Source organism: Catharus ustulatus, chromosome 28, assembly GCF_009819885.2.
Source record: "Catharus ustulatus isolate bCatUst1 chromosome 28, bCatUst1.pri.v2, whole genome shotgun sequence".
Classification (NCBI taxonomy): domain Eukaryota; kingdom Metazoa; phylum Chordata; class Aves; order Passeriformes; family Turdidae; genus Catharus; species Catharus ustulatus.
The window spans coordinates 241,761-268,428 of record NC_046248.1 but is presented as its reverse complement, the minus strand read 5'-3'; the positions used below and the strand labels follow the sequence as shown (position 1 = coordinate 268,428).

The window sequence follows — 26,668 nt, the reverse complement described above, 5'->3', positions numbered from 1 at the left end:
ATTACCTTTTCTAGTTAAAAAAATTAAGTACAGCCTGTTTTTGTCACAGTGAGATGCTCACTAGTTGTCAAAGAGCCTTGATTATCTCCTAAAAGCTGTGGATTAATTTATTTTATTGGTTTTTTTATTAGTTTTTATTATTATTCTCATGAAGAGAATATTGTGTAAAAGCTTCTCAAAAAAACTGAGCATGCTACGCAAACAGCCACAGGCCATTAAAAACCTTTCTAACATTTATTTTAACAACTGCTTTGTTTTATTTAAATCATGGTGGAAATCCGTATTTATATAACTCAGTAGGATACCTTCATAAGCCCATGAACTCACTTTGAGGTTACCTCAGGTGTTCCTTTCAAAAGAGTAATTAATTGGACATGTTTTAACAGTTGACCTTAATTTTCCTAATACCTTTGAAAACACTGGCATTGTTTTTAGTAAATGCAAAAACCTTGTTACCTGTTTGTCACAAGACAAACCTGAACCACCTCACAATAGACCCACTTCTTGTGCCTGCCACAAATTGAGTACATGGTGCCTGAGCTCAGGACTCTTCTGGCTAGGTGCTGTTCATCCTGTAGGATGGCAGTCTGCAATTTAGATTTTGGCCCATAACCTAAACACTAAACACCACAGTTTATTGCAGAGCTGTGGGGAAGGGACAATCTGCTTCTGGGTCCATGCTGGAAACTGGCTTTGATAGAAAAATAGTTGAATCCTGTGTTTACCCCCTTTGCAACTGACTCATCTCAATCTGAGATTTATTGTTAGTTACGTGGATAGAACAGATGTGTGTTGATCCAGAGGCGGTAGGTTGGAATAATCTTTCTTAAGTTGTGCTTTGAATTTCTCAATAGATAAATCTGAATTTCTCACCCCAAGACTGCATTTGCAGCTGCTGATCCCTCTAGAGAATTTGTTTGACCTCCCTCCTCTTCCTGTAGGGTGAATCACTCTGGATAGAGCCATTTGGACTTGTGGACTATTAAAGGAATTCTGCATGACTACTGCAAATTTGGACTATTGATGATTTAATTTAGGGATGACATAGGTTATGTCAAGTGACCCATTGAATGTGAATGAGTTAATTCTGGCCTGGATTAATTTTGTACACAGCATCCTGCATTGAGGCCTGAAAACTGAAACTCAGAGGTGACTATTTTAAGAACCAATTTGCATCTTTATGTCTGGAAGTGTTCAACAAACCCATTTGGCAAGCCTTGCACCTATATCTCCTAATGTTACTTATTCTCACTGTCCTCCAGTTTGCACCTAGAGCAGAACAAGTCACCTGGCAGACCCAAGTTCCTTGAAGCAGAAACATGCTGGTCCTTCAAAGCTCCAGGACCAGGTGGTTTTGCAATGACACTTAAAGAAGGTGCCAGCCAAATCCCACAGGAGCATCGATAAGTGGCTGTGCTGACCCACAGCAAGGCCATCAGGGCCTGGAAAACAGAAGAGCAAATCTTCAGGAGGTCACGGTATTCTCCCTGCATACTGACACTGCTTGAAAAGTTAACTGGGACCTGCAAGGTGCTGGCATTATTTGAAACTTGGTAAATGGCTTTAACGTTCCTATTTGTCATTCTGAAGCAATTTATAGCAACAACGGAAAATTTAAATTTTTCAGTTTGTGCTTGGGGAAGCAATGGCTGCTTGGTATTTACAAGACGTGCATGCAAAAATATGCTTCTATATATAGAAAAATATTCTTGATTACTCAAAAAATTGCACTGAGGACTTTTAAAATGCTTAAGCAAAGTGCTTGTAAGTCAACCTGTGGTGAGAATTATTCTTGTGCACTCAGTTATACAGTGAAATTATTGGTATGAGACAGTAATAAGCCCTCGAGTTACTACAGCTTTATGAATGACTGACCTCCCTTTTCACTTCCTTTGTTTGTGTGTGGAAGTAAGTTCTGTTTCACGGTTGGGAATGTCCTGAGTATTTTAATGACAATCAGTAACTTAGTAAGCTGAATTTTTGTTTCTGTCAGTGCTCGTGTACAGAGAATGGTTTCCAACTTAGGATGGCCCCTGAAATGGCTGTGAAGGTGCTGGTGCAAAGGCTGCTACCTGTCCTGTCACTTTGATCATTTCAATGTCTTATGCAGCCTCTGTACTTTACCAAAAATCCTAAACTTAGCTGGGCTGTTGTTCCAACCTCTGCTAGAGCAGCTGGGAGAAGGGAAGGTGTTAATGTGCAAATCTCAGTATTTCCTGAAAAGTCCTAAATACTTCCTTGGCAGAAATTTAGCACCCTATTCCTTTGAAAGGCAGGAGGAAAGTTTAGCCTGTTTTCAGGCAGCTGTGACCAGGAGAGCCCCCCAGTCAGAGGGATGAGTCCTTTGTAATTATAATTACAAAGCTGAATTAGGTTGATAGGATTCATTGTATTCTTATTTTTCAACTTGTGTTGTGGAGGTGAGTCAAAGAGATGTGGGGAGGGTGAAAGGGCACAGTTTTCTCCCCACGTAGCATACCCAGGCAGTCCTTCCAGTGGGAAGGAAACTTCCACTGACTGTGTTTATGCACCTGAATTTTAACCGTTTTGTCAAGAATTGCAGAGTTTGCATTAGGACTGGATTTAATCCCTGCTTATCTTTTTCCTGTTTTTTTTATGCTCTAAGTCAAACATCATAGAGAACAAGTGGGTGGAAACAGTCGTTCCAGTTCATAGATTCTCCAAGGGAAGCGCTCTCTTCTCTCGGGATTTGAGATGGGTTGCAAGGTGAGGCAGGCTTCCCAAACATCTCCCTGCCATCTGATGGAAGGAATCCGAGGGCTGTCCTTCAGCCCTTGGGGGTCAGCAACAAATATATGAACTTCAGAGAATTGCTCAGTTCACCAATTTTTCATGCAGTGAGAGAGATGTATTTTGGATATTACAAAAACTTAAAAGACACCCTAATGCTAAAATAGATTGTTGTGACAGGAGGAGAGTTTCCAGACAAATGTTATACCTAGATATGCTGCTTTTGGGGTGGACGATGGAATAGAGCAGGTCTGCAAGCATGATCTGTCCAGCAGGGAGTTCTAGCACTATCCAGGAGAGCACGGATTGATTCTCATCTCTGCCAGATTGAGATCTGGGGGAGAGCTCACAGCCTGTTTTCCCGCTTTAGGTGGGCACATCAACAGTATGTGCAGTGTCCAGCACCCTGGGACAGCTGGAACATCAGGCAGTTCGTTGTCTGAAAGACAGCAGGAGCTGAACCATGAAACAACAAAAACACTCCCTTATATACCCACATCCCTGGTCCTGTGCACCAACAAAGTCAGGGAAACAATGGGAGTTTGTGAAAATCCAAGCTGCATGCTTTGTCTTTAGTTGTAAACCCCGACACAAAGTCTGAACTTGTGGAAAATAAGGAGGCAAGGCAGCTGAGCTGGGGCAGCTCTGCCTGTTTGTAATAAATGAAAAAGAAATGGGCAATTCCAGTGCATTGTCTGCATCTCTGCTTTAAGCTGTCAAGGCCTCAGTTGACACATTCGCAGCTCGTTAGAAGACAGACTTTACCTGATTTGGAGCCTTGGGCGTGCCCACCGGTTTCGAAACACACAGTGCCAGAAACCAGGCGGTCAGGCCTGTCCACTCTTTGCATTTACAGTTGGAATGGCAAACACTGCTGCTGCTGATTCACAAAAGAGGTTCTCTGCTTTCACAAGCCATTGAAGAGCTCAAGAAGACCAGGCTGTCTTTATAGTCCTGGAAGCAAGCTTTCATTCTAGTGTTTTCCTAGTGCTTTGTATTCCTTTGGGAGCCCCATGACTGACAGGTGGTCCACGCCAGAAGCGAAAGCATAGGAAATGACCCCCTGGATTTTGGAAGTGAGTCCAGGAGCTATCTAGGGTGTGTTGGAGGCTGTTCTCATGCCCATGTCATCCCTGGGATGGAGCAAGGCACGAGAGCCATTGCTTCTGGCCAGCTTTCATGATCTCAGGAGGATAAAGCTACTTCTGATCTCTGCCAAAATCATACTTTGGGAGCAGGGCTCTCATTCCCGAGCACCTGAGAGAAGCATTTGAGATCAAAGGAGAAGTTCCCATCCAAATGGCACAGTAATCCTTGAACAGCTTTGGGAAGAGGAGTGCCACCTCCCTGTTCTGCCCCAAAGCAGCGTGTGGCAAATTGAGGGCAACTCACGACACTTTTCCAGCTCTCATTCTCCACAGTCAGTAATTATTCCCTTGCATTGCAGATGGAGAGGCTGGATCAGCTCAAGATGACTGTGCCAATCCCCAGGGGTACTCAGCCTTTGCTCCGGGAGCTGCCTGCTCAACTGGAAAGCACAGCACTGCTGGATGACGTTCTCCTCTCCTCCCACTGAATCAGCCTTTTATTTACTCTTTGGAATGCAAAGTAACAGGACACCCTGTGAGTTTTATCTCTCTCCCAATCTTTTGTAATGCTTTAGAAGTTGCCGGACCGGATTGAGAAGGGGTTGGTTTCGGGATTGCCTGGCAGGAATCTGGGTGGGAGGGCACTGTTGCTGAAATTTGAATTTGGGAGTCGCTCTAAGGGCACAATCCTTGAGCCACACTACAGGAAGGAAAAACCTTTGTTTCTGACTGAATCCGGCCCGTCGCTGGTGTGGATGGATGATGCTTCCATGCTAGAATTCCTGGCAACTGTCTCCACCAAAAGACTTTTCCCCCGCAGGCAACCGGCCTTCATTCCTTATGTAAGCAATTCTTCCCTTCTTTCACGAGCATGGAATTCCCAGGGCTGGGAGCTGATGCGGAAGGATCCTGCCTTCCAGACCGTGTTTGCTGCTCCTGCAGCTGATCCTTGTCCGGGGTTCGAGCTCAGGGCGATTTAGGTCTTGCAACTCGCACAGATTCTGACCAAGCCGGATTTGGTTCTCAGATTTTAGGGCTCTCCTTCCTCCTAAACCTCGGATCTACTCTCAAGATGCTGTTGTGGCTACACTGAGACAACGCGAGGAGGAGGTGGCGGCTTTTATTGGATAAACTGATTCCAGCTGGAACAAACAGAGCTTTTGCAGCTGACTCCTGCCATTGCATGCGGGTGAGTGCCTTGAACTCTTTATTGCGTTTTCACCGTGCCTCGGCTGGGCTCAGCATCCTTCAGTCAGCCATGGAAGTCTCTCACCAAGAAAAGCACGTGGCAGACAGGTTGGGAATTGTTACTGTATGTTTTGGGGCTGTGCAGTGCCCAGGAGGGGACCTGCTTCCACCACGGTGACTCGGTCGTGGCTGCAGCACAGCCGCGAAGGAAATCCCTGTGCTCCAGCAATAGAGAAACGGGAATCCTGGTACTGAGGCCTCGAACCAGCTGCCTCCCAGCTATATAATATTTACATTTAGCACGTGTATTGCTTGCTGGTTTTCCCCACGGTGATTGTATCCCCTTGTTCAAAGAGGCCTCATGAATTAGTTTGTAAAATATCAGTGGCTTGAATGGCAGGAAACAATGAGCATTCACAGCTCTGTGTCGGACTAAGGATTGTGGATCTTCTCATTTTGCCCTCATCATCCACATCCCTGAACACGGATGTTTACCTGGCATCAGCCTGGAGGAGATCAGTGGATGCTGCAAACATGAAAAATGTGTAGAATGCAGGAGCAGTGGGTCAGCCGGGAGCAGCTGCTTTGGACCCAAAATATGCTGTTTCACGGGGGTGTTAAGACAGGCTGCAGCCAGGCAGGTGAGGGAGTGGCTGTTAAAACAGGGCTGGGCAGGGCTGGGTATCAGCGGGAGCACTGAGCGCCCCGGACATCGGCAGCCTGACTAACACGCCACCTTTTTAAGGGGAGTACCTTAAATCCAGGGGTGCTTCCTCCTGTGCCGTGTTCCGCGGTGGGTGAAATTCTGGCAGCTGCTGAGGGGGCAGGTTATATGTTTCTACAAGAGCACAGAAGTTATTTTGTGTTTTTCACCACAGCAGGATCAAAGACCTCACTCCATCTCTACTTTTTTTTCCCAAAAAAGCAGCTGCAAAAAGTCTGCAAAACTTCTTCTCTGCAGGAGACAGAATTTAGAGCAAGGGAAAACAAAGGAGATTCAGCAAGGGATTTCCTGAGTGTCATCAGCAACTCTTGTTGTACCAGAACGGGATTTCTGAGAAATTTTAAGTGTTCAAGTGTTTAAAAAATTCAGTTTCAGGGATGGATGCAATTGGCGTAAAAAGGTTTGGATCAGGGGTGGAGTGGCCAGTTCAGCTTTTGATGGGCATATCACATATTCATATGGACTGCCACATTTAAGATGGAGAAAGGAAGAACATTTCTATGAAAAAGAGTTTGATCCAGCTCTTTTAATCCTGACTTGCTGTTGAATGTGAGAAACCTAAATATTGGACAGTGTGTGTATGAATCATCTTTTCAAGAAGGGGTAAATGGTGAAGTAGGACTGAATGCAGCTTTCAGTTTTAGAAATTCTTTCAAACCTGCATTAGAGCATTTTCAGAACCCCAGTTCCTCCTTTCCCTCTCCGTTGAATATTAAACCACACAGTCCCCCAGGGGCTGTTGCTGTGTGAGCATGGGTGCCGCATTTGTGTGCACGTGTGCAGTTTCTGCAGCACTGCTGTGTTCACTTTGGATCCGGTCTCTGTTACTCAAGAGAAAGCTCATTCCTACAGTGCTGTAGTCTTGCTGAGGGCAGGTTTCAGGCTGGGAAAAGGAAATCTTTTGCTTCTGAGTGTACCAAATGTTTTTGGGAGCATGAGGCTTGTCCCTGAGGTAAACTGTCTGTTCGTGCTGTGGGTGCCCTCTTTGCAGCCGGGTTTCTTAGCATGACAATGTTGTCACCTGAGGAGGGATGAGACCCTGGTTACACAAAGCTTTTCTTTAGGAGCTGTACTCTCTGTATGCCAGCCAGCCCTCCTACCAGCTGCGGGGCAGCTTCTCTTTTCTTCCTCTTTTTTCTCTTTTCTTTCTCAGATTTTTCTGGTTTCATTTCCTAAAGCAAAGCTTGTGGCTGAAGGATCTCTTGTACGATGCAGAGCTTATGCGGGACTTTTGGGCGCGGCTTTTTGGGCACGGCGTTTTCCCTGATTTCTGTGAAGAGGAGAGGCGGGAGCCTCGGCTGGACGCGGAGTGCCGCACACACAGCGCGGTGTTTCCGGCTGCCCTCACCTGCCAGGAGCACTGAGGGAGGAGCCGGGCACCGCGCCCAGGCCGCAGCCAGCGCGCCATGGCGGCCTGAGCCGCGCTGACTGCCCGGCCATGGAGCGCGGCCCCCCGGCCAGCGGGGCTGGCGTGCGCTACAGCGCCCAGCTGCAGGTGAGAGCACACCTGGGCGCGGGGAGCTCCCACAGCATCTGACAGCCTTTTGTCGAGCTGCCTCGTCCTCTGCTCGCTCTGGGTTCTTCGAGCCTGGTGGGTTCAAGGCGGCTCTGGATCCCTCAGGAAGGGGGAGATTGCAGCTCACCCTTGGGTAAGGTCAGGAGAACCTGTTCGGGGGACGTTCTGCAGAGCGGAAAAAAACCAGAAACCAGCTTTGGGGAAGTGGAGATCTCCACCTGTCGTGGAGCCCTCCACCTGTCGTGGAGCCGGCTTTGGATTTCCTCAGTGTCGGTGCTGCCGTTGCTCCAGGGCTTTTGGTTTCAGCTTAAGCTGAGGGCATTGGGGTTGTGAGTAAAAATAAACTCTACGCTGGTGAGCTGTGTGCAGAGCCTGGCTCTGGGCTGTTTAGCAACAGATCCAACTAAACCTGTTCAAGCGTCGTAAGTGCCAATTTTAATCGAGGGCTGTGGGGCTTCATTAATTAACCTCTGCATTATCAGTGTGTTCTGAGACCTTAGCGAGCTTCTAGAGTAGATCTTCCTGCTTGAGGGTCAGGCAGGGATGGCTGAGTTTCGGTTGCACCTCCAGAGCCTGTTCTGTGCCACAGAGCTGTTCCGAACGCGGAGTTTTGGGTTAAAGCAGGACAGCAGCATTTCGCACCCCACCTGCAGGCTGTGTGGTGTCTGTCTCCGAGGCCTGGCTTTAGTAGTTACTATCTTGTAGCAACGAAGGAGCTGCTGGTTCTGGCACTGATCAAAAAGCTGGCCTGCAGCAAAAAGTTTTCCCTTGCCGCTAGACACACTGTCCAGTGTGTGCCATGGCTGGGAGTGGGAAGGAGATGTTCTCGCTGAAGCAGTTCAGCTCAAGCTCCTTGTTCCTGGCCAGGTTGCAATGGCACTTGTGAACTTCCCTGCCTGGCTTGTTCTCCTGGCAGAAGGTAACTTTGTGCTCTGATTTGTCTTTATGCAGAACTGAGGGCTCGAGCAGGTCCCTTCCCTGGTTCTGGATCAGTTTCCCCCCTGTATCAGTTCAAGAGGGGCTGATGTGATACAGAACTACTTCCCTGAAGACAGTACTTGCCTCCTAGCAGGAAACAACCCAAGGAGTTTGTCCCCTGTGGACTGTTGTTGGAGTTGGCCCCTTACAAACATGAGAGTGGAGGAAATTAGTGGTTTTATAATGTCTTTTTTTTCTCCTTCTGTGCTGGTAAAGCAGCTAATAAAGGCTGAGGAGAAGCTGCTGCTCTTCCTTGGAAAGGTGCAGAGTGTTTCTGTGGGGTAGTGGCTGGCAGGTGAGCTGCTGCTAGGGCCAGTTTGGCTGCAGTTGGTGCCAAAAGCAAACAGGAATAAGGAAGACACAATGACAAAAGGGCTGAGGCCAGACCTTTGCTCAGCAAACAGAAGATCACTCTGTAAGATGGCTTCAGGGAGCAGCGGGAGTGTTTTGAGGGCCTGGCTGTGGGGAAGGTACTGGAGCAAAGGTTCTCCCCTTGCCCGGGGTAGAATGTATCATTTCCATCCAAAGGCCGCCAGGGACAGACTGGGAAATAATGCCCTGCGATATGCAGGCCACAGGCTGGGGCGGGGGGGGAGCAGCCAGCAGGGGTGGGTTTGGCAGACTTTTCTGGTTGGAGGTCCTCATGTTTTCCTTGGTGTTGGCTTCAAACATTGGAGACTCATGGTCCTTATCCACCTTAGAACTGTAGGAATAAGTGAAGTGTCAGAAGGATTGTGGAGATCAGGTCTGGGGCTCAGCTGCTTTGTTTGAGCTGCTGGAGATGGCTGTGTTTTCCAGACAGTTCTGTCTGTACCAGGAAAGACATACAAGTGATTTAAATGAGCCGTTTGCATCTGTGGTGTGTTTCTCTGCCGCTCTTGGGACATCAGTGTGTTGTAAGGAGGAATTTCATGGCTCATAGCTACACAGATCAGGGCTGTAGGGTACCTTTATTCCCAGCTTCTCCACAAGAGTTAGTAAGAATAAGTCCAAAATTCTCTGCTACCGCAGACACACAGAAGCATAGTAGGTTTTTCTGAGCTGCTGTGATGCAGGACAGCTGCACCAATCAACCTGGATGGGGCAGCAAGCCCAGCCTATGCTATCCCTGCAAACATTAACATGAGTTTCTTCCGTAATAAACCTAAAGGAATTTGGTTTCTCGTATGACTCAGGGTGGTCACAAGACAATCAAATGCTGTAGAGGGTTAAGCTCAAACTTGTTGTGTGAAATAGGTGTGTGTGACCTGTATCTTTCACTATTGCTCCTGCCCTCCCTTCCTGAAAGATACACAGTCTGGAGGACTCTGTCCTTGAGCTCTTGCCCCATATTCCCTTTTTAGTTTTGATGTCATCATTTTATAGCTTCATTACCCTTAATACAGAACTGAAGATGAAAAATAACGTGCTGGAAAAGTTTCTTTAGTGCTTTACTGCCCATGGTGGGGCAACACTGCACGAATATGCCTTATGTAGGCTTCACTCCCATGTGAGCTGTTTCCATGTGTTTCTTATCAAGCATAAGAAGAGAAGTGAGGAGATGGTTCTTATCAGATCTTTTTCCAGAGGAGTTATTGGGGTTTGCAGCAAGAGTTAGTATAGGAGTTGATTTAAGGACGGTATATCTGTACTTGAGCTACTTGGGTGAAGTGAGTTGCACTTGCTGTTTACATTTGTTTTACTTTTTCTGGTGGGTAACAGGCTGTTTCTCCTCATGCCAGCACCACAAAGCTGGTGTTGGCTTCCAAGGTGATGCAGGAATTCTCAGCTTTTGAAAATAAGACTTTTCTGGCTCGTTTTGCCACACAAGTCCACCCTGTTGGTCTCCTGAGCTCTGAAATGGCTTACTGTATCCTGAGATTGTGGTTGAAGTCAACAGGTTTCATTCATCTAGTTTCTCATGTGGTATTTGTTTTAGTCTTTATTGAACACCACCTGAGGCAGGTGTGGCTGGAAAAGGGGAGGTGGGAATTGTCTATTGTATACACAGGCTGGGATCTGCAAGTTGTAATTACGTTCAAGAGCCTAACTATGCTTCCATGACTCTGCTTCATCTCTGACCTCCCTATGCCTCCTCCAGCCTGGCATTTTTTGGGTTCATTTTCTTGGTTGTGTACACTGATGTTAGACAGTGATGGTTTTTTGCTGTGAGATTTTATTTGGTTGCACACCTGCTCTTACCTTGTATGGTCTGGGCAGCTTTGGCCCTGAGCAGTCCTGTGGCAGACCAGCAGAGTCAGGAGTTGGGAAAGTCAGAGGAAGTAGTTGAATCTCATGTCTGGCTCTGGATGAACAAATTCCCTGGTGGTCATAAGGGACAGGTGAACCTAATGGCAAGGAGCCCAGTCCTTCTGTGGGTCAGGGTCCAGTGAACCGATGCAGACACTGAGGCAGAGATTTAGCAGCTGTTTTGGAGGAGAGGGGAACAGTGAGGGGTTTGGTGCCTGGGACACATCACCATCTTGGTGGGACTGCTAAACAAGGCAGAAACCAACCTCTGTGGGAGATGCTGATCACAGAGGGACCCCTGCTTTGCACAAATCATGCTGGAGAGCCGTACTCCATGGCATATTCCAGCCTTTCCATGATCCCCCACTGTAGGAGAATCTCTCTGCTTTCCTGTAATATCTCCAGTGCAGGGCTGGTTCCCATCACCCCCGTGTGCCAGCTGCATTTCCTGCTGACAGAATGAGTCACTTCTGCATCTGGTTTGTCCAGTTGGACAGAGCACAGTCACTGTCTAAAAATACATCACGTGGCTTACAGAGGAGGAGTGGGAGGTCTACTCTTCCCAGGACTGAGCTTGGACTCTGCACGGAGGAGCAGGAGCCCTCCAAGCGCTCTATAAATCCATCTATGTGCATTTCTTTTCCAAGTTTCTTAATGGAATTGGAACTCCAGGGGAAACTGAGGCATGAGAGAACTGAGGCACTGGGGCGGTGCCTGTCTGAACCTTTCCCTGGATTGGTTTTTGCTACCACAGCTGATGCTATGACCAGATCCCTCTGACCCTGTGTGGGGAGTCTGGCCGTACCAGCAAGGACTGAGTGAGGAGGAGCAGGAGGAAGTAACTGCTCCAGTGACTAAGGCAGAGAGAATATCAAGGGAGGTTTTCTGTTAATAATGTTTATTGGAGCAGTTTCCTTGAGAAGGGTGAGACAGTCAGACCTTGAGTCATTTGGGGCTAGAGACGGTTTCTGGAGGAGCCATGGACAAGGTGAGAGCAGGACATGTTCAGCTCCCCTCTAGTTTACAGCTGCCACTGTTCAGAGCATGTGAGGGAAATGTGCAGCAGCCATCAACTAAAGGGGATTAACATTGCAGTTGTTTTTTTCTTGATTTGACTGTGATCTTTGAGCCTGTATTGCATGTGTTTTTGTCTGGTTTCCATCTAGCTCAGAGGATGGTGACGGTATTTTTCCTCCCAAGTGTTGGGAGCAAAGGAGATGTGGAGCACAGGGAGTTAGAGGGGCAGAGGCTGAGCTGCACTCGTGGGGCACAGGCAAGTCTGGTCCTCAGGTCAAACGAGTGGTTTTTGTGCTGAATGTGGGCAGAGGGGTTTCAGCCTCTTTGAGCTTGGGACACCTCATCTGAGACCTTCTGTATGGCCTGATTCATCATTCCAGCAGTGCTTGGGGGATGCTTCACATCCTTCGCTGGATATTGGGAAGAGTTTGCAGAAATGGCTGTTGCTTACCCAGGCTGTGGTGGGTGAGGGCTTTTCACACAAGTGTCTGTATTGGCTAAGGAGCATAAAGGCATCCATAAGGTATGGGAATGGGAGAGGATGAGAGCTGGAATACAACAAAGAGGGCGAGGAGGGAGGGAAACCTCTTTGGAACCTGTCTCCTATCTGCCTGTAGTCACAGAGTAACTTCTGGCAATAGCAGTGTCAGTGGCTGCTTGTGTACCTTGTACTGCAGGTAAAACAAAAGTAACTTTCCCAGAAGTGCCTGCACTCCTGTCATTTCTCCTGTGTTGCTGCTAGCTCAGCTTTGGAGCAAGAACAAACTGACAAAGGCATGCGGTAAACTCTCACAGTTTAACATTTTTCATCCTTTTTGTTTTCCAAGGAAAGCAGAGAAATTTTCTAAAGAAAGAGCAGATGGTGAGTTTTCCTGACTGATTTCCTTGCTCCCAGGAGCAGTGCGTGTGCCTGTGTGTGCTGGAGGCAGAGGGGAGCTCTACTTGCCTTCTGATTTAATCATAGCAATGATTTTTCTCCCTGGGGGAGTTTTCTCTCTGCAGAGACACAATCTTTAGCTGAAAGGGGGATGTTACAATGCATCAGCCACATTGTTGTGCAGTTTTGTACAGGAGCTCCTGCTTGCCGCTGAGCCTAATATTTTTCTGGCAGTTTGGTGAAACTGAAGTGTAGGAATTCTGCAGAGGGCTGAAGGTCCCTGCAGCTGAAGGGTTTTCTTATGGAAAATTGGTTTTCTTTGCAGTTCTTCCTCATTGGCTCCAGGAAGTCTGGGGAAACTGATAGATCATTTAAGCCCCTGAGACTGCCTTCTTGTCACAGACTCCTGCAGATGTTAATAAAGGATTAAATACTTTGCTTTCTGCCAACAGCAGCAATATCTTGGAAGTCCTGAGAAGGCTCACCATTGTAAGCAGCCCTGTGGAGAGAGAGGATGTGTTTGCAAGTTTTGTGGCCAGTTTCTGCTCTTTACCAGGTTTGGGGCGGGGGGTGCGGGGGCGGTATTACGTGATTGGAAAACTGCTGGGAGCCAGATGGATGTTTGGAAGACATCCATGAAGTGTGTCAAACTCCAGGTAGTCTTAACTTTGATTGAAGAGTTTATTGATTTAGGATGTCTCTATGTATTTAAGCTTTATTTTGTGTGTCATCTGTTTCAAAGTTTCCTTGGGTTTTTCCCATATGATCAGAACCCAGACAAGATTCAGAGTATTCCCCATGGTATTGTCCTCTGCAGCCCTGCTGGGTCTGTACATTTTGGAGGTGGGGGATTTTAGGAATGGAAACAGTTCTTTCTGCCTATCCTTAGGCAGTAAAACTCAAAAATAACAAAGGCTTCTTCCCTGAACCACCACATAAGAAACTGGGAGGATTCTGAGAGCAGCTGGTGTGAAAACTGGTGGGTTGCTCTGGTCTTGGTGGTCTTCTGGTGTTTGCAGAGGATTTAACTTACAGAGTCCTTGACAAACTCGGAGTAAGGTGCCCTTCACTTCCCTTTCTGTTGTGAAGGGCCCTGGGCAAATACCGCAAGGAGGAGAGTCTGTAGTGGGGTGTGGTGGGTGGGAAGAGAGCACAGGCATTGGGTGAAGAAAAGGGCAAAAGAAGTGGGGGAACGGTTCAAGTGGGAGCTGGGCTTTCCTGACAGGCGAGGCTGAGGAAAGACAAGATGAAGCACCTACTGGAAGTTCAGTGAGGAAATGCAGGGGGGATGGCTTTTTCCTTATGTCTGCACAGCAAGCTCAGAGGTCCATCCCTCTGTTAGCAGGATCCTCTTTGCTAGTTGTTTTTCATAGAATACCAGAGTGGTTTGGGTGGGAAGGGACCTTAAGGCTCATCCAGTCCCACCCCCTGCCATGGGCAGGGACACCTTCCACTGTCCCAGGCTGCTCCAAGCCCCGTCCAACCTGGCCTTGGACACTTGCAGGAATGAAGCAGTCACAGCTTCTCTGGGCAACCTGTGCCAAGCCCTCACCAGCCTCACAGGGAAGAATTTCTTTCCAGTATCCCATCTGATCCTGCTATCTTTTCATTTCAAAGCCATTCCCCTGCATCCTGTCAAGCTATATCCCCCCATATTTTTCCTGAAATTAGGGGCTTGTGACATTTTCATTAAAGTCACCCCAGGACATTAGCTCAAGCTGTTGGAGTAGCTTTGTGTGAGCCCTGGGTTGAGAGAGGACAGGCAAAATCTGATGCTGTGTTTGTGGAGACATCATTACCCTTTGGGAGCACAGAGCACATGGAAATGCTGCGGATTTGTGCAAGTTGGAACTTTGTGCTGTGATATCCGTGCTCAGGTTCCAGAGCCCAGGAAACCACTGAATACCTGCTAAGGAGAAAATAGGAAGGTGGTGAGCAAAAAGGGACCCTCCTCTTTTGGGCCTTTGCAGCAGGTTCAGAGCACTTCCTGCCCAAGGGAGCGCAGATCGGAAACAGATGTGGTGAGCTCTGCCCACACCACTGCCAGTGCTGGGAGGAGAGAAGGTGCAAGGGTAGGTGCAGATCCGGGCCCCCACAATGTCCAGCAGTACCAAGGATGCTGTGTGGGATGCTCTGAGAACATCTGGGGCTGCAGCTGCTCCAACCCCCCCTGGGTCAGAGGTGCAGATACACCAACAGGGCAAGGATGGAGGAACAGAAGGTGGGAGAAAGTGAATGAACCCTGGGGCACCGAAGGTTTTACAGCTGATACAGAGCTCGATGCTTCAACACATCTGCTACTTTCTTACCCTACATTATGGGGTGGTGATGACAGTGAGAGCTGTCATTCCTCATTCCTTTCTTTGTCTTGTCCCAAGAGCATGACTGCTTGTGGGCTGGAGGGATGTTTTGTGTGTTCATCTTAGCTTTTTGGTTTATTTCTTTTAATGAGTGTTTGTGCTGGATGGGAGATTCCAAGCAGAAACACAGGAGTGCTGGTGGCCCAGGAGGTATGACCGAGAGCTGAGAAAATGTAAAGGAAGGAAACAACTTGATCTCTTCTTTTAGGGAAATGCTATTTATAGCATGCTGTGCCCCACGAGCTCTGGGTGACACACCTGCACACAGCGAGTGTTTTATGCGGGTGAATTTTTCTCTGCAGTTTCATCTGCTGAGGCAGATCTTGGGGCTTGTGGGCTTGTGACCTGCCATGGTCACAGGAGGGGGTGTGGACTTGTGCCTGAGTTTACTTGAGCTCATGACCTTATATTAGGCCTAAAAAGGAATTAGGTGTGTGCAGAAAAGCAAAGAAGAAACCTTCAGGGTTTGTCCTGCCATGGCTGGGGAGCTGCCAGTGCTGAGGTTTGCCCTCAGTGCTACCACATTCCTTGTCCCCAAACCTGCTTCAGGCTGCTCTGTGGCTGGACCTCCCGAAGCCAGGCTTTGGAAACAGCCTTCTCACTGTCCTGCCTTCCCTCCTCTCCCAGGACATGAACAACCTGGATGAAGGGGTGGAGTTCCTCCCTGCCATGAACTCCAAGAAGATGGAGAAGCGCGGCCCAAAGCGACAGGTGGTCATCACCATCCTGATCATTGTTTTTCTGCTTGTCTCCCTCACCGCTGGCCTCCTGTTTTGGCACTTCAAATGTGAGTGTGGTGTCTGGTGGGTGGTGACATGTAGGGTGACACCCTGGGAATGTATCCATCTACATGGAAAAGCTTTGCTACCTGATGTTGCTCACAGGTACCCTCTTAAGCTCTGGAGGCACCATTTCCACTGCCTGCCACAATTGCTATCACTGAGGATCTGCTGTGACACCAGCCCTGATGCCTTTCCTGACCCTGAGCTGTTCTCTTCCAGATAGGAACACGCCTGTCCAGAAGGTTTTCAATGGCCACTTGCGGGTTCTGAACTGGGAATTCCTGGATGCCTATGAGAACTCTAGCTCTCCAGAGTTCAGTATGCTGGCCAAGAAGGTGAAGAGCACGGTAAGAGGTTCCTTGCCTCCCTCCTTCTACAAGCAAGGAATTTTCCTCTTGCCCCATGGCCATGGGGCTATGCCATGTAAGAGTCCTTGGAGCTTTCCCTGCTCACTCTGACACACTGGCTGGGAGCAGGGACCTTCTTTGGAGCTGGATCTTGACATCCCAGCTCCAGCCTAATGCCACAGCATCTGCCTGTGCCATAGGAGCTGCTGGGGCATGTCCCAGAATCACTGGATGAGTCAGGGCCAGGAACAGGCAGAAGGGTGTCTGAAGGAGGCTGAAACTGTGGCTGGTCTTGCCTCTTCCCTCACGCTTCGGGATTCACTTCCCCCAGGGAAGAGTGGGGTGAGCCGAGTCAGAACAGGCTATGATGGGCAGCTCTGGGTTCTTCTGGGGCTCTCAACTCTCCTTCTTTCTTTCTTTCTTTGTGCCCTGGTTTTCCTTCTCATGCTTGAAGCTCTGTCTGTCTTTAGCCTTTTCCTCACTTCTAGACATGCTGAACACCCCTTTTTAACCCTTTCAGGTGGAGGAGATCTACAAGAATCATGCTGATATTGGTCCTTACCACAAAGAGACTGTGATCACTGCCTTCAGGTAAGTGTTAGGCACTCCCTGAACCCCATCTGAGATGCTGGGATATCACATCAGCTATTTACCCTCCTTCCTGGGATGCTGGGGTGGAAGCACCCCAGTAGTCACCCTGAGTGACACAGGAAAGGATGAGCAATAAAAAGTGACCTGAAGACGCATTTTGTTTTCTGCCAGATGTCTTGGGAAAATCAAGGTGTGGTGCAGTGAACTGTAGTGGGTGGTGCCTGGCAGGGGTCTCTGCTGTTTGCTTAACTTGTCATTGAAACTCTCCCTTCCCTGTAGTCAGGCTCCAAAAATGGCTCATCAAGTACTCTCACCCCTTCTTCTAGTGTTATTTGAGTCCTCCCATGTCTGCCCTTGCCCTCACCCCACAATTGCCCTTTCCACAGTGAAGGCAGTGTCATTGCCTACTACTGGTCAGAATTCCTTGTGCCCAAGTACCGGGAAGAGAGCTTGGACAGGGCTATGGCTGACAAGCAGAGCCTGGTGCAGAGGTGGAACCCCCGCTTGAGAAACCCCATGCTGAAGGTGGAGTCAGTCATCGCTTTCCGTGAGTATTGGTTCTGCTGTCCCCGGGCCTCTGCATGGGACCAGGTGGGATATTTCCCTGGAAGGAGAAGGTGCTGGTAACAGCCCTCCCTTGGGAAAGCCAGCCCTCAGGGTGGTGTAAGAACCTGCATATCACAGCACAGCTTAATTGGATGTACAACCTGAAGGGGGCTGCACAGACCTGCTCCCCTTTGCTGGAATGCTCTGTGTTCTCCTCTGAGCCCAGGGAAGAGGAACAGGGATGAGTTCTCCCTCTATAAAAGAAAAGTTTGCTCCCTCAGCTCCCAGAGTCCAGGCAGGAGCAGCCTCCACTGCCAGTTTGCAGGGGGAGACTCCACAAGCAAGACCAGATCAATGATGATCTGAGGAACAACCTCAGCTTTGTGCCCCGTGAGTTCCCATAGCCCAAAGGGTGATGCCAGCTCTGTTTTCTCCTGCAGCTGTGGACCCCAGCATAGCTCACTCTGCCCGGGACAGTAAGTACAGTTCTTCTTCCATCTCAGTGTTCTCTTTAGGGTGGTGTTTCCCTTGCAGGATGGGGAAGGGTCTGGAGAGAGGTGCTCTGCATGTAAGGCAGACCCCAGTGTGCTCCTTGGTGCTGGTTTGGGGTTGGATAGACTGTGGCACAGGCCTTGCTGTTATCCAGGAAGAGCCATCTGCCCTAGGATAACCTGCAGGAATTAGTCTGTGCATCCCAGGGCAAGGCTTGTTTGCCTTGTTAACTGTTCCCTACTCTCTGGGCAGACAGCTGCATGTTCTCCCTTCACGCCAAGGAGGGGGAGGTCACCAGTTTCACCACGCCAGGCTTCCCCAACAGCCCGTACCCCAACAATGCCCTCTGCTACTGGGCATTGAGGGCAGATGCCAGTTCCACCATCAGTCTCACCTTCAAGACCCTCGAGCTGGAGCCATGCAGAGATGACAGTGACTACATCAAGGTGTACAACTCTCTGAGCCCTGTGGAGCCCCACGCCTTGGTTAGGTGGGTGTTTGTGTATGGCACCAAGTCCAGGGGGATCCTGAAATGTCCTGCTCCTACTCTTGCTCAGAGCTGAGCTGTGCTGCTTGAGGCTCCCTGTACAGCAGTGCCTTATGGATTCTGTCCTTTGCTTCCTAGGCTTTGTGGGAATTATGCCCCATCCTACAACCTGACCTTCCTATCCTCCCAGAACGTCATGCTAGTCACATTGGTTACCAACAAGGAGGGGCGATTCCCTGGCTTTAAGGCTGAGTTCTTCCAGCTCCCAAAGATGAAAGGTGAGCAGAGGCCTTGGCCTGTTACCCCATCTCTCCCTGCCATGGGCAGCTGAACAGGGAGGTGGCTGTGGTCAGTTTGTCAGGGATGTTTCCAGGGCTGGAGCACCTGGAAGCAGGTCACCTCTTGGTGCTTGCCTTGCCTATGGTGTTCTTGGCTGTGGTAATTGTGTTCCCCGAGGAGGCAAAAATAAGAATTATCTTGGATTAGACATGCAGACTGATGTGTACAGGAAGCACCTAATTGATCTCCTGGGTTCTCTCTCAAGCCTTGGAGCAGAGCTGCTCTGTCCAGAGGGTGACTTAACCTTGTTAGAAAGTGTTGCTTCTGCCTCCGATGACAGCCAGCTTGAGAAAATTACCTCTACATGTAAATCTGTAACTCATTACCTTCCTGCTTGTGTTTAGCCTGCGGTGGGACCCTGAAGGGAGACAGCGGCACCTTCACAACTCCCTATTACCCAGCACACTACCCCCCAGACACAGACTGTATCTGGAACATTGAGGTGAGATGGGCCCTCTCTTTCCCTTAACAAGTCTGTCAAATGACCCTGGTTGTATAGGACATGGTGCAAAGTCTGGCATGACTGAGGGAGCCTTTAGGAGCTGGGAGCAAAGGCAGAAGAGGTAGTGAGAGGCCTGAACCCCTTAGGAGCCCATGAAAAATCCTGTAACTTCACACAAGAAGGATGAGAGTGTGGGCTTTGGGACAGGCCAGTTACTGGTAGTTGACCAGAGGTGTGGCTTCCACCCCTCTGTATGCCCATTCCACTGGGGATTTTGGGGCTGGGATCATTCAGTGACTGTTACGAAGCTGTTTCTTTTCCTGCTGGAAAACTGACCTCTCCTTTTCAGTTATCTTCTTTCCTCTCCCCAAGCACAGCCCTCTTCGTGTGAAACTATTCCTTTTTCCTTGCTCCAGAAAGCAACATCCCACTGACTGTCCTTCCTTTTGCAGGTTCCCTCTATAAAGAATGTGAAGGTGCGTTTCAACATGTTCTTTGTGCTGGAGCCTGGGATCCCAGTTAGCTCCTGCACCAAGGACTACGTGCAGATCAATGGCACGAGGTGGGTGTTGGGTGGCTGAACCCATGAAGGGGCACAGAACCTTGTGGTTTTCCTAATCTGCTGTGGGAACAAGTGTGCTGGTGCTGTCAAGGCTGGGAGGAGGCAGGATGATGCCCAGTACTGCCCCATGATGAGTGAGGAGCCCCACACTTAGATCTGTGGTGTGCGGCAGCTGAATCTCCCCCCAGATGCTGTGGAGCATCACAGCACACAGCTCATGTGTGGTTAGGCAGGAACATCTGCCAGGGATGGGTTTGCTTGAACAAGCAGCTCTCCGTTCTCAGGGCACGCATATCTTGTGATGCATTTCCTGATGCATTCCCCAGCCTGATGTAAGGCTGTCTGTCTGGGCCAGACAGAAAACTTGGTACCTCACAAGCAGGTGATTAATCTTGTTTCACAATGTTTTGGACAAGGAAGCTGACCCTGCCTCAGAGAGAGGGTTTCAAAATCAGCACCTGCCTCTGCAGTGCTGTTCACATACATGATCCCATCTACCCATGGTGAGATGGGATCCTGCACAAGTCCAGTGTATCTGAGACCAGACACATCATGGGGCAGGCAGGGATGTGGAAAAACTTGTTCCAGGTCATTCCTAAGGTCACAAGTTGCTCTTTACAGCTGGTCCAAACCTTCTACCAGCAGCAGAATTTGGATCCTGAGGCCCAGCAGTCTGTGCTGGGATCAGACCTGCTCCCTGTTCTCCTGCACCCTCAGCTCCCGGGGTGTGCAGGGAGATCAGGGATAGAAGGAGGTTTCCTTGGTGCTGGCCTCCAGCCCTTTGACTCCCTTTGCTCTCTCCTTGCAGGTACTGTGGGGAGCGCTCCCAGTTTGTGGTGACCAGTACCACCAACAAAATTGAGCTTCGGTTCCACTCGGACCAGTCCTATACAGACACAGGCTTCTCTGCCGAGTTCTTGTCCTATGACTCCAGTGACCGTGAGTTGAAACCCTGGGGCTGGGGTGGGTGAAGTGATCTCCCTGAGATCTGGAACAGCGCCTCCTCTGTGCTTACACTGCCCTGTAAACTGGGAAGCAGCCTTTTCCAGAGGGATAGCAGCGCACCTTGCTTTCCTGCAAACCTCCTGGTCTTCCTGCTCTGTTCTGCTGTAAGCAGACATAGTGAACTCGTCGGAAGGAATGTAGAGGGGACACCAAGAGGGCTCATGTATGGTTTTGTCCCTTTCCCCCTCTCAGCCTGCCCTGGGAAGTTCACTTGCAATACCGGCCGCTGCATTGACAGGAGCATGCGCTGCGACGGGTGGCTGGACTGCGTGGATGGCAGTGATGAGAGGTCCTGCAGTAAGTCCAGCCTTGGTTTCCCTTTGGCACAGCATGGGAAAGGCCACGGTGCCTCGGGGTGGTCAGGCTTGTTCTGAGTAATGTGACTCAGTGTTGGCTGGAACCAGCACTGCCACCTTCCTCCAGGCTGGAATGAGACTTGGTGCACGATTTGGATCCCTTCTCACTATAGGAGCTGTGGGCTTCTGCTAATCCAGCCCTCTGCCAGTGGCATTGCCCTCCCTTTTCGGTTCCTCCCAGCTGGGAATGTGTTCTTCTGTGCAATCCTGCTGGTTGTAGGTTTGGCTGACCTGAGTGGTGTGGAGGGACATGTTTCATTACTCAACTGGGCAGGCTTTGCAGAGCTCCTCTGGAAAACCTGTGGGACACAGGGGAGTTGTTTCTTTGTGCAACAAGTTTTCCTCTTGGATTAGCTGAGCTGTCCTTTAGTTAATATTACTGTCCGGGGTCTGCATGCCATTAGAGAGGACAGGATGCCCTGGTTTGGGAGGGGCAGTTTTCTGAGAAAGAGGGTGCTGATGGCCCATGATCCTGGTTTCTCAGGTGCTTTCCCACTCCTTAAAGCAATTGCTTTCTTCAGTATTGCCTCTGGCTGTCCTGCTGTTGTGATGTCAACTTCACCTTCCACTGCCTCAGACACGACAGCTCCAAATGGCTTTGTTCTCTAGAAAAGTAGAAATACCGTGATGTACTGAGTGTGTCATGTATTTATGTACATGTGCACGGTGCTGAGCTGATTGCTGGGGGTTCCCAAGTGCTTGCACACCTACTGGGAGAGCTGCCGTGGTGGGTGGGTTGCTGGTGACTCCACAGATGCCTTTGCAGGCCTCTCCCCTAATTTCTAGCATTGGAGCAGCCTGGCCAGGGGAGTTACCATCCCTGGAGGTGTCCAGGGAATGACTGGACATGGCACTCAGTGCTGTGGTCTGGTTGACAAGGTGGTGATTGGTCTCACGTAGACTTAATGGTCTTGGAGGTCTCTTCCAACCTAGATGATCCTGTGATTCTTACTCTGCTCTTCCAGCCTGTACGGAGCAGCAGTTTAGGTGCCAGAACGGCTGGTGCAAGCCCAAGTTCTGGGTCTGTGACAACGTGAATGACTGTGGCGACAACAGCGATGAGCTCCAGTGCAGTGAGTGACTCACCCCGCAGGCACGAAGGGGGCAGTGTGGGTGGTGGAGGCTCGTGGGATAGAGGGAGGCAAGTGCTGTGCTGGAAATGAGCAGGCAAAAAAACCTCAGCATGGTGAGGGCTCACCTGGTACCAGTGAATGAGAGCTCAGAGGAAAGAAGGATGAGCAGAGGTGTAGGAATAGAAAGGGCTGAATAACTGAGTGGTGGTGTGTAGTCTGGAGAAGAGATTGCAGAGGCTTTACTTTCTCTGGGAGGGGAGCTGGGCACAGCCATATGCAGGATATGCATATGGATATGCAGCCGTATCCAGTGCTGCAGGATCCATGCCCAGCCCTCAGAGCTGCTCTCTCTCCCCAGGCTGTGCAGCTGACAGCTTCAAGTGCAACAACGGGACGTGTATCCCCAGCACACAGAAATGTGATGGCAAGGACGACTGTGGGGATGGGAGCGATGAGGGCAGCTGCGGCACAGGTAAGGTTGGGCTGCGAGGTGACTGCCATCAAACGCAACCTCTGACTGAATTCTTTGGGGCTGGGCACCCTCCTGTATGTGTTTGCATGGGGTGGAAATACCCTGGGGGTGGGCAGAAGAGGTGAAGGTGATGTGACCTCCCCAGAACAGGGGCTAACCCCTGTGGCTCCATCCTGCCTGCAGCAGGCCTGACCACAGTCCCCTGTAAGGAGTACACGTACAAGTGCCGCAGTGGACGCTGCATCAGCAAACAGAACCCTGAGTGCGATGGAGAGCAGGACTGTGAGGACCACTCTGACGAGGACAACTGCAGTGAGTGCCTGAGGAATGGGGAAGACATGGGATTCTGGGCTGGGCCTCTTATAGAAACACCCCGGTGTGGCAGAGGGAGGCCCTTGGTGTTTCTGTGCAGGAGCTTGATCTGGAAATATCCAAGCCACGTTCTTTAGTGGCCTGTGGAGTGTCTGTATTGTTCAGGAGGGTTTAGATGGGTAATAGAGAGGCTTATCTCCCTTTTACACAGTTGGCCAGTAAATGTTTCAGCTAATGTAGCATCTGTACAGAGAGCATCAGCCCTTCCTGTCATGGGTAACAGGGCACTTGTGCTGTCAGATGTCCTGAAGGAAGAGAGGGGATTCGTGGGATGGGAACAGGAAAAACTAAGCACCCCTTCTCCTTCTCTGCCTTAGACTGTGGGCTCCGCTCCTATGTCAGGAAGTCACGGATCGTCGGTGGGCAGAACTCAGATGTGGGAGAGTGGCCATGGCAGGTCAGCCTGCACGTCAAGGGCCAGGGCCACATCTGTGGGGCCTCTCTGGTGTCAGCAAGCTGGCTGGTGTCAGCGGCACACTGCTTCCTGCCACTGCAAGGCATCAGGTACTGGCCTCACATCCATGTGCTTCCAGGTATTTCACAGAATCACAGAGTAAGCTGAGTTGGAAGAAACACTCAAGGATCATAGAGTCTGGCTCCTGGCCCTGCACAGCACCATCCCCAAGAGTTGCACCATGTACCCAAGAGTATTGTCCAAGTGCTTCTTGAGCTTGGTCAGGCTTGGTGCTGTGACCTCTGCCCTGGGGAGTCTGTTCCAGTACCTGACCACCCCTTCGGAAAAGAGCCTTTTCCTAATATCCAGCTTAAACCTCCCCTGACACAACTTCAGACTATTTCCTCTAGTCCTGTCACTGGGCACCACAGAACAGATATCACAGTCTGCCCTTCTTCTCTCCCTCACAAGAAGTTGTAACTGCAGTGATATGTCCCTTCAGTCTCCTCTTCTCTGGGCTGAACCGACCAAGTGGCTGAAGCTGCTCCTTATACGGCTTCTGTTCAAGGCCCTGCACCATCTTCACTGGCCTTTGGAAGCTCTCTAATAGTTTATCATTATATTGTGGCAGCCAAAACTGCGCACAGTATTCCAACACTGAGAGGCATTCCTCAAGGAAGCTGTTTAAGGTAGTGAGTGGTGCTCTCTCTGAGATGAGGTCTCACCCTGTGTTTCATGGCCCCCATGTAGGTACTCAGACCCCAGTCTATGGACAGCCTACCTGGGGCTGACGGACCAAGGTGACCTCAGTGGCCCCAATGTGCAAACCCACAAAATCAAGCGCATCATCTCCCACCCCTTCTTCAATGACTACACCTACGACTACGACATTGCTGTGCTGGAGCTGCAGAACCCAGTCACCTTCACAGCTGTCATCCAGCCCATCTGCCTGCCTGATGCCACCCACAACTTCCCTGTGGGCAAGGACCTTTGGGTGACCGGATGGGGAGCAACTGCAGAAGGAGGTGAGCACTGGCATTGAGGCTGCATTGATGTATTTTAAACAGGTTGCCAAGAGAAGCTGTGGCTGCCACATCCCTGGCATTCCAGGCCTTGCTGGACAGGGCTTGGAGCATCCTGGTCTAGTGGAAAGTGTCCCTGCCTGTGGCAGGGGATGGAATGAGATGGGCTTTAGTTCTCTTTGAATTCAAACCATTCTTGGATTCTACGTGTCTATGATTTCTGTGTTTCTTGAGGGAAAAACAGGGAGCTGCTTAAAAATGTGTATTTTTACTTAAGCTGCTCCTCTCATCTTGGCAGGCACAGGAGCCTCCATCCTGCAGAAGGCAGAGATCCGGCTCATCAACCAGACTGTGTGTAACCAGCTCCTGACAGACCAGCTGACACCACGCATGATGTGCGTGGGGATTCTGACAGGTGGTGTGGATGCTTGCCAGGTAAGGCAGCACCTAGATTTAGTGCTGTTTATTGGATATTAGGCAGGGAGACAGGCCTTTGCTCAGCCCTGCTCATTCTGATACTTCCACTTATATTTACATTTTTAACATAAAACAAATGTATGGGAATCCTCCTGGATTCAGACAATGGACAGATAACAATGGGCACCAGCAGCAAATTGGGTCAGTGCATGACTTAGACTCAAAAACTACAACCCAAAACCACAGGATTTAGACTCCATCTCACCAGGTAGGACATGCAACCATACTCCCAATTTCTGACTGTTATTCAGTCTTAGTTAGCAAGCCAGGCTGCTTGACTGGTATTCTAAAGCTCATTGCTCTGATACTGTGGCTCTTACTGCCGTGCTTAAATATTTGTTTGAGAGAATGGCCAAAAAATTGTAATGACAGCTGACATAGATGGGGATTTACTGATTGATTACTTTTTGCTCAGTTTTTGTGATTGACTTTTAACACTGTGCATGAGAGGTTGGTACTTATGTTCTGTGTGGTCCTGTGCAGGGAGACTCTGGCGGGCCTCTGGTCAGTGTGGAACCCAGTAGTCGGATGTTCCTGGCCGGCGTGGTGAGCTGGGGTGATGGGTGTGCCCAGAGGAATAAACCTGGGGTGTACAGCCGGCTCACCAGCCTGCGAGACTGGATCCGGCAGCACACAGGCCTCTAGGGTTTGATCCCTGCCTGGACACCTCTTGGACAGCACTGGCTGGAAACACTTGGCAGTGCCAGCCATACACAGCCTCTACTGTGAAATTCAACCCTCCCTCTACCTCGCTGCAAGCGCCTGGGACTCCATGTGCAACCAGGGCTGATGGTTGGGTTTAGCCCTCAGTCTTAGAAATCCATGCTTGAAGAAGTTTCCCTTGCGGGGTAAGCTAGTTCAGCTCCCATGAACAATTTAAATGAGCCATCATTCAAGATTACATATAGTAATAAACTTTAAAAAAAACAAATTAAAAAAAAAAGACCAACAGTTTTGTGTTTAGAGGCAAACGTTATCGGACAAGTTCACAAACAAGGTTTCAGCATATATTCTAAGCTGTGCATTTGTTTTCAAATAGCCGTCCATACCCCTTTCTCTGGTGTTAAGCCATAGGGAGGTTGAAGGGAGGATTTACCATAGTTTCAGGGGGATTCCATTTGGGATCCCTCCCTTGTCCCACACCGTGCTTTCCTCCTTTTCTCTGTCCAACTCTGCTTCTGGCATGGCCAAATCTAGGACTGGGGGCCTGAAAGAGAGATGTTGGACTGAAACACCATCACTCACCTTGAGGGAAGCCACAGGCAGAGCTCAAATGCCATCACTCACCCCAAAGAAAGCTATGGGCAGGGCTCGAACACCATCACTCCTGTGAGGGAAGCCACAGGCAGAGCTGCTGGCACACACAGAGACCCAGAGCCATTGGCGTTACCACACTGTGCCTTAACGTCACACTGAGCTGAGCTGCTGCAGCTTCTGCTGAGCCCCAGGTGCCTGGAGTCACTGTGAAGAGCAAAACGGCTGCACTGAATTCTTCCTGGAATGCTCCCCACAAGGACACCACCAGTCAGCTGTGCACACCAGCCTTATGCCTGTCTTACTTTTGTAAAGAAAAATGTGACTTGTGAATGTGCTGATTTTCTTCCTTTTTCCTCTGTAGTCTGTTCCTGCCCCAACAAAGTACACTCCAGCTGAGTTTGTCCCTTCCTTACCTGTAAATACAGTGTTTTGTAAAACTCTCAGATCTGAGATGCTGCAATAAACTGGGATTTTTCTAATACTGTGGATGTGTGATTCTTCCTGAGCTTCTGTGCAAGTGTTCCTGAAATGGACAGATCCCCACTGCTAAGGGGGAAGCTGAGCCTCTCCCACTAAAGCCCTTCACTACTGCTATGCACAGCAGCTCCACTGTGGTGGAGAGACATGCAGAATCTGGGGAGAAATCTTCACAAGGAACAGCTGTAAGGGCTCATAGGAACATGGTTTGTGCCTCAGCCCTCTCTGCAGAGTTAAGGAACATTATGAGATCTGTGCTTAAACAATACTACAGCAACACAAAAAGAAGTGGTCATTCCCTTGTCCAGGGACCATTAGTTTTGCAGCACTGAGCAAACAGAAGTACAAATGTTTTCGTGACACATTCCAGTTTCCCACAGTTTGCAGTTAAGCTCCTCAGACATATGGCTCACTAAAAGCTTCCCTAAACATGAGGTGTTATGGATG

General features: G+C 49.6%; 1 protein-coding gene across 6 annotated transcripts; it reads left to right on the top strand.

The window, feature by feature from the left end:
* Positions 1 to 4,222: 4,222 nt before the first annotated feature.
* Positions 4,223 to 26,226, top strand: ST14 (ST14 transmembrane serine protease matriptase). Of its 6 annotated transcripts, none has more exons than XM_033081784.2 (20): positions 4,223 to 4,374; positions 4,867 to 5,028; positions 15,356 to 15,515; positions 15,730 to 15,857; positions 16,378 to 16,448; positions 16,835 to 16,995; positions 17,435 to 17,470; positions 17,739 to 17,976; positions 18,112 to 18,251; positions 18,657 to 18,754; positions 19,207 to 19,316; positions 20,125 to 20,255; positions 20,514 to 20,618; positions 21,643 to 21,750; positions 22,109 to 22,222; positions 22,406 to 22,534; positions 22,912 to 23,098; positions 23,739 to 24,013; positions 24,309 to 24,445; positions 24,971 to 26,226. In XM_033081784.2, exons 2-20 carry the CDS (start codon positions 5,023 to 5,025, stop codon positions 25,130 to 25,132), a joined length of 2,496 nt encoding a protein of 831 aa, XP_032937675.1. In that variant the 5' UTR covers positions 4,223 to 4,374; positions 4,867 to 5,022; the 3' UTR covers positions 25,133 to 26,226. The 6 variants fall into 6 exon arrangements, with proteins under 6 accessions (XP_032937675.1, XP_032937673.1, XP_032937674.1 ...); XM_033081782.1 differs by lacking the exon at positions 4,223 to 4,374 and adding an exon at positions 4,385 to 4,681; XM_033081783.1 differs by lacking the exon at positions 4,223 to 4,374 and having other exon boundaries at positions 4,718 to 5,028.
* Positions 26,227 to 26,668: the final 442 nt, after the last annotated feature.